Source organism: Piliocolobus tephrosceles, chromosome 13, assembly GCF_002776525.5.
Source record: "Piliocolobus tephrosceles isolate RC106 chromosome 13, ASM277652v3, whole genome shotgun sequence".
In the NCBI taxonomy this organism is placed as follows: domain Eukaryota; kingdom Metazoa; phylum Chordata; class Mammalia; order Primates; family Cercopithecidae; genus Piliocolobus; species Piliocolobus tephrosceles.
Window position 1 is genome coordinate 7,488,776 of NC_045446.1, and position 7,447 is coordinate 7,496,222.

Here is a 7,447-nt window from a genome sequence, read left to right on the forward strand (position 1 = left end):
TTGCTCAAAACAATCTCATCCTTTGCCAAGTAACTGCAGGTAAAAATCATCTCCAAACAGCGGCTCAAAGTCAAAAGAAGTCAAAGAAAGAAAGAGTGCCCAATTTTTTTCTGATACCTACAATCCTTACCAGCAAGATGGATTTTCATTAAGCAAGGGAATGTAAGTAAAGGCCAGTTCTCCACCCTCCTCAAAAACTTTAGAAGAATGGAATAAAAGACTCCAGTGATTACCACTACTAAAGAATGATCTAGACTCAATCCACGGCTGAATGTGACAAGCAAATCTCAAAGTACTTCTCTGGAAAAACCCCCATGAACTGGGGAGACTGAGGGGCACAAGTTGAAGGACAGCCTTCTCCCTTAACTGGGCCCTTTAAACTGCTGGTTCTGATCATGGCTTTAACATGGATTCTTTACAATCTGGTAGTTAATTTTAGTGACCCTCTACTAGGGTCAAAGGCAAACAGGGCAAAAACAGGACAGATTGTTCTCAAATGTCTGAAATTTTGGAATACTGTAAAAACCATGGAAGAAAAGGTGGCTGAGGAAAGTGGAGAATAACTACTTATAGTAGTCAGTGGACCAAACTGCTCAGTTTAAGCAGAATTAAAGTACTTCTCCTGAAACTACCTGAGAGCCTAACTAAGAACATACGCCTAATATTTTTCCTGAAAATTAAAATTTGCATTGTGGAAATGAAAAGTATTACTTCTGAAAATGTAATAAAAGCAGAATCTTTTCTAGAAAAGTTAAAACTAAGTTTTAGTAAGTCTCTACAGAAGCAATTTCTACCTAACATGATCTATCAGCTTATTGGTAAGCAAAATTCCGAATAGATCCAAATCCTGCAAAAACTTCCCAATGCAACTGGTTATGATGCACCTAAACATAATACCTGTCAAAGGAGTAAATGGTCAAAAGCAAGGGAGAGTCAACAGATAGATCCTCTAACATTAGAGAAAATGGTAAACACACAATTTTACCTGCAAAATCAATGTTAGATTCTGGGAAACCAGAAAACACAATAGGGAAATGGGGATGGAAGGAATAAAATATCAAGGTATACACAGCTGGGAAGTTTAGGTTGCAGGTTACTAAGAGAGTAGATATGCAATTATGCATTTAAGTGCCTTAAAGCACTAGCTTGTCTCCGGCATTTCCCCAGTGGGCCGCTCTGGCACCTAACAAAACCAGAGAAAACAAGTGCAACTAAGAAACCAACTGTGCACATTCCAGACAAAAAGATCATTAATAAATACCTTGATCTAAGGATCTGTTGGTTCTAATGCCAGAAAAAGAAGTTATTTTTTTAAGAATATCTAAAAGAGATTTTAAGTGGGCATGCAATAGAGAAGATACCCAACACTAAGAAATGGAAAGGAAAAAAGACTACCCTAATACCACTCATCAATATACATCTATAACTCTACCAGAATGGCATTAAGAAATAAAAAACGCCAATATTAAATAAGATAAGATAAAAATAATTAAGCAAAGGTTAGTGTCAGAGGACCTAGGGTTCAGACACCCAGAGTTTTATATAAGGATAATTTGTCCTGAATCAAGACCACACTGTCCTCTCCTTAAACCTAATTGCTACAAGCAGACACCACCTCTTCTGACTGGGCTACAGTGTGGCAAATAGTCCAAAAATTAGGTATCACACCGCAAACCCTCTCACAAGAGCAGCCTTTGCTCTCAATTAACTTGTTGACAAAATAATTCTCAACTTGCAAATTAAAAAAAAGAAAGCAAACTAGACCTGAGAGACCTGTGTCACTTTTCTTTACTAATGCACAGCAATGCCCACGACACAGGGTACCCATTACTAGCGGAAATAATGATCAGACCTTCAGCTCTAAAAAAAGCCCAATTTAAGGGAAATGGACACCAAAGGCAGCAGTAATGACTCTTAACGAGGGGAGTACTCAGAAACAGAATCGACCACTACACTGTCAGAACACAGGTTTGGAATATATAGCAAGGAGTCATGGGAATACTCCATAATTTGGATAAAGCTTTTTTAATTTTTTAAATTTTTGTTCAGTCCTGCTTAATTAAGCTAAAAAAGGACACTGCTCTTTTTGATACTGGGAAACCAAAGGAGGTGAAAGAAGAGTTCAGATAGCAACTCACCATGATTACCACCCCTGAACTGCCACTGTTGCTTCAGACCTCAGATTTTGGAATATTTGCGTAATACGTACCAGTTGAGCATCCCAAATCTGAAAATTCAAAATCCAAAATGCTCTAACAAGCATTTCCTTTGAGCAACATGTAGGTATTCAAAATGTTGGGGATTTGAGATGCTTCCAAATGAAGTGACAATCCACATCATCACCCATGCTACCCTCCAGGCACAAAAAATTCATTTGGTTAAGACCCCTAAGATAACACAAATCTAAGTGCTCCATTCACCAAAATTTTATAAAGTCCAGCCCCCCAACCAATGAAAATACAGTCATTACTGCCGCTAAAACCCCAGTGCCTCCTCCCCAAGTAGTCCTAAAATCAGCCTTCTAATTCTAGAGTAGCCTTATACTCAAAACACAACCCCTTGGTACAGCTATAATAAAAAAGCAACAAGAGCTGTAACTCTTTTAAGAGTTTGTGTAAGGTAGGACAACTTAACAAGGATTCTGCTCCTATAAAAGTGTTGCTTGACATGTTTTTGCGAAGTTCTTCATGTAAAATGCGTAATTCTGATCCTATGCAATAAATTCAGAGTGAGGAACTCTGAACTGTGCTCTACTATCAAAAAAAGCAAAAACAAAAAACAAAAAAACAACCCAGTAACTCAGAAAGCCTTCAGAGAAAAGGATTTCTGCACTGATGAGCACAAAAGCCTTAGGGGCTCCAAATAAAAGCTGAGTGGTTTTTCTCCAGGAGACATTTGCCTAAGGTAAAGCCTCTAAGTCCCATGCATTCTACATCTTAAGAAGTCCATTACCCATACTTAATTCTTCACCACCATCCAGCCAACAGCTGTTATCTTTACCAAGCCTCTCCTTTTACGCATCCAACCACTTTCTGCACATAGCCTTGTGTTCAGCCCTCTACCCAAAGAGGGTGGTTCACCTTGAAACTCTGTGTTATCAAGGCCCCTGATGGCCTCCACTGCATCCTCTGCCCGCTCCATGTGTACGAAGGCATAATCTTTTACGATGTCACATTCGATGACCGGACCATACTCCTCAAACTTGGCTCGAAGCTCCTTATTGGTGCAAGTGGGACTGATGTTGCCCACATGCAACTTTGTTGAGGTTTTGCTCTTATTCTTGCTGGCTTCCACGTTGATGTTCACCCCATGAAGCTTGTAATGGTGCAGGTTGCGTATGGCATCTTCAGCTGCAGTTTTATCTTCTATGTGCACAAAGCCGTAATTCTTAATGATGTCACATTCCAGCACCTTCCCATACTGCTCGAAGAGTGAGCGAATCTCCTGTTCTGTAGCCTCCCGGGGCAGGTTTCCGATGAACAGCTTCACCATCCTGACAAGAGCCTGGGAGAGAAAAACAAGATTTCTGACAAAAGACCTTAGGCCCACATCAGTTCATAAAAAAACAACGATTTTCACTCTGATGTATATTTCCAGTTTTCTCTCACCGGCCTGCACACACACCTCCACACAATATAATCAAAGGGAAGTGGGAGTGCACTAGGGCCTGCTATAGTAGCCGCCATGAACCTGTAAGAATGAGAAGACGTCTGCAATAGGGAGGTCCTTAGTAGACAAAGGATTTAGTAAGAACTGATACGTTCCAACAGAAATGTACATGAAAAACAGCATATGGAGAGATGGGGGTACTGGTCTTTTCTATCCATTAGGAAAACAACAGAAAACGAAAGTCTACTAGGCTTGCTGCCTGCCTGAAATTATCAACAGGCTTTTCCTCAAGTAGTAACCAAAGCAGCCATCATTTCCGGGGAAATGGGCCTTGCAAAGCTACATTTGAGTTTTCTTTGGAAGTAGTGAACGCGCGACTCGGATCAGACAGCGAGGAGTGGAGGATAAAGGAAGTACTGGACTGGGGAACGCCTCTCTCGGGGCACCGTCCGAGCTCCTGCGGAACACTGAAATGCGTGGCCGCGGAGAAGAGCTTCAGATTCATTAACCAGACGATGTCTCACAGCCCGAGAAATTCTCGAAACAGGGACGTAATTGCCAGGTATAAGGGAAAGGGGGTTTTCCCAGTGGAAATCTCGAGGATTCCAAGAGGAGCCACGTCGGGCGCGGGGCAGGGTGGGGGAAAAAAAAAGCAAGGTATTCTCAGGGGGCGGTGGGGGAAGGGCTGCTCCCGGCTTACCGCGCAATGCCGAGGACCGAGATCGGCTCTCAGTGACGGGTGTGGAGGCTGCGACCCCACCAGGACACCCCCGAAGACCAAGAGAGTGAGAGAAAATTTAACAAAGTACAAGAAAGGCAATGGAAGGGCTCGCAGTCTCACCCGCACGGAAACCAGCAGGGCCTCCTCCTCGCGGCACGGACGCTTCTGACAAAACGCTAAAATGGCGGCGGCCGCAGCAGTGGCTCTGGGTAGAGGGGGAGGTGAGCCTACAACCGGATTGGACACTCAACAAAGTAAAAGGCCGGCGTTCCCGCAGATCCTCTTCCTGATTGGTTACCACGGACGCCAATTACCTGAGAGGCCGGCAAGAGGTGGAAACGTCTGTAACCTCGGAGCTTTTAGGCGAAAGCCAATGGGCACTAACCTCGCGAAGCCGAACTCATTGATTGGGCAAGAAATCAGCGTGAGGGCGGACCTACAAACGTGGGCTTCACCGGCGGGGTGCGGCCCGCCATTAGGCGGAGCGAGCTCGAGCCCTGGGGTAGCAGTCTTTAGCTTCATGGCGCCAACTTCGTTAAGCTTCCACATTTCGCCACCGCCACGTGCACAGCCAGACACTATTCCGCGCTCCATTCTGCCGTTCACTCTAGTTGTCTCCCTCTAACCTCCCAAGCACCACCCCCCTCGCGGCCAGGACGCTGTGGAAATAGCTTATGCAGGCACAGCCAGGTAAGAAAAACACCCTCCTCCCGCCCACCACCACCACCACCACCACCACCACCACCTCAGGAAACCAACCTTCTCCTTAGGCCAGTAGTCCACACTGTATCCTTGAGAGTCCCGGAGCTCCCCCAAAATCAAACCTCTCACAGGTGGTGAAAGGACCTCTGTAATGGCCCAGAAGTAGGCCCGGCAGAAGGCTGCACTGTCCAGGAGACGCTGAGGACAAGTTCCCTCTGGGAACCAGCCTCCCAGGGTCCGCGATGACGAGTCCTTTCTGTGACCATGGAGATTGAAAGTATACCCCGACCCCACCCTGAGAAAAAACTGGAGCAGCAAAGGTTTTTTTGTTTTATTTTATTGGGCGCCATCAGCCAGGGCTGTTTTAATCCCTTAGAACCGACTTTAGAGGGAAGAGCTTAGTCACAACCAGCTGTAAAGAAAATACAAAGTAACATTCTCCAGAGGGTCCAGCTGCTGCCTTGTTTTCTCTCATCCTTAGGCTGCTTCACATAATCCCATATTCATTAAGCAAGTAACTTTAGTCAAGACCCTCTGCAAAGCAGCTTTTGAAAAGGGTTAAAAGGTGGAGTGCAGGGACTGGATGGAAGAACTTAAAACACGAACAAAACAGGCCAAAAGCAGTGCAGTTTATGAGGAAAGGGATCATCAGGAATGAAGATGACACAAGTACCACACACCACCATCCAAAGCAGCTTCTTCACCACCACCCATGCCCCAAAGAGAAAGGTTTCATGAAGAGAAAGGTGAAGTCAGAGTTTGGGGGGGAAAAAAGAGTGGGTTTTAAAACCCAACACGAGGGCCACGTGCCTCACGCCTGTAATCCCAGCACTATGGGAGGCGGATCCCCTGAGGTCAGGAGTTCAAGACAAGCCTAGCCAACATGGTGAAACCCGTCTCTACTAAAAATACAAAAATTAGCCGAACGTGGTGGCAGGTGCCTGTAATCCCAGCTACTCGGGAGGCTGAGGCAGGAGAATCGCTTGAGCCCGGGAGGCAGATGTTGCAGTGAGGCAAGATTGTGCCACTACACTCTGGCCTGGCGACAAGACTGAAACTTAAAAAAACCCAACATGATTCAGGAATCTGACTGTAGAAAACTGGTCAATAATTTATCCTAAGGTAGAAAAAGGTAAGGAACTAAAAAAAGAAAACATAACATTTACAGATATGTTGGTCACTAATCTTGTCCACTTCACTGCGGATGCTGATGCATCTCTGGGCCTGTGTAAAGGCCACAGGATCAGTGATGAAGAAAGTCAATTTCGTGTCAGCTGCCACATGCCCTTCAGAGGTGGCCAGCATTAGAAGGTAACGCGTATGGTACAGAAATCCTCTTATCGGCCGGGTGCGGTGGCTCAAGCCTGTAATCCCAGCACTTTGGGAGGCCGAGACGGGCGGATCACGAGGTCAGGAGATCGAGACCATCCTGGCTAACGCGGTGAAACCCCGTCTCTACTAAAAATACAAAAAATTAGCCGGGCGAGGTGGCCAGCGCCTGTGGTCCCAGCTACTCGGGAGGCTGAGGCAGGAGAATGGCGTGAACCCGGGAGGCGGAGCTTGCAGTGAGCTGAGATCCGGCCACTGCACTCCAGCCTGGGCGACAGAGCAAGACTCCGTCTCAAAAAAAAAAAAAAAAAGAAATCCTCTTATCTCCTTCAGTTAGATCTCTTGTCTCAACATGTCTGGGGATAAAACTTTCTTCCAAAATACCAAAGTATATCAATGATCAACTCATTGTAACTAATAGTCTCTCCAGATTGGAAGGAGACTGGGAACATAAATCTTCTCAGGATCACAGTTCAAGCCCAGTGTGCAGACATCAAAACTACTAACCACCTCCACATGCAGCCCAAAACCTAATTACTTGATTTGACTTCTGAAACCCAACTAGGTCTAGTTAGCTATATAACACTTTACAAGCTCATCCTAAATGAACCACATTAAATAATTTCCCTGCCTTTTTTTTGAGACAGTTCTTGCAAGGTCACCCAGACTGCAGTACAGTGGCACTATCCATAGGTCATTGCAGCCTGGAACTCCTCAGCCTCCCAAGTAGTTAGGACTACAGGAGCGTGCCACCAGGCCTATTTTTTTTTTTTAATTTACTGTAGAGACAAAGGCCGGGCGCGGTGGCTCAAGCCTGTAATCCCAGCACTTTGGGAGGCCGAGACGGGAGGATCACGAGGTCAGGAGATCGAGACCATCCTGGCTAACACGGTGAAACCCCGTCTCTACTAAAAAAAAAAAACTACAAAAAACTAGCCGGGCGAGGTGGCAGCGCCTGTAGTCCCAGCTACTGGGGAGGCTGAGGCAGGAGAATGGCGTGAACCTGGGAGGCGGAGCTTGCAGTGAGCTGAGATCCGGTCACAGCACTCCAGCCTGGGTGACAGAGCGAGACTCCGTCTCAAAAAA

The 7,447-nt window shown here is 45.6% G+C and overlaps 2 protein-coding genes across 9 annotated transcripts in view; one reads left to right on the forward strand and one right to left on the reverse strand.

The window, feature by feature from the left end:
* LOC111522220 (RNA-binding protein 4) overlaps positions 1–5,003 on the reverse strand; it is a 36,447-nt gene extending 31,444 nt beyond the window's left edge. For 3 of the 8 annotated variants that reach the window (XR_002725197.3, XR_002725199.3, XR_002725198.3), the window contains exons 1-2: positions 4,451–4,997; positions 3,081–3,504 (exon numbers count right to left, since the gene is read on the reverse strand). Coding sequence is in view for 5 of the 8 variants with exons in the window: in XM_023186067.2 (XP_023041835.1) it covers positions 3,081–3,492 (412 nt within the window). In the remaining 3 variants the exon portion in view is untranslated. Of the gene's footprint in view, positions 1–3,080; positions 3,505–4,309 lie in introns of all 8 variants that reach the window. The other 5 variants (XM_023186067.2, XM_023186064.3, XM_023186069.3 and 2 more) reach the window with 5 other exon arrangements.
* LOC111533669 (pyruvate carboxylase, mitochondrial-like) overlaps positions 1–7,447 on the forward strand; it is a 1,148,173-nt gene that overhangs the window by 312,794 nt on the left and 827,932 nt on the right. The window lies entirely within an intron of this gene.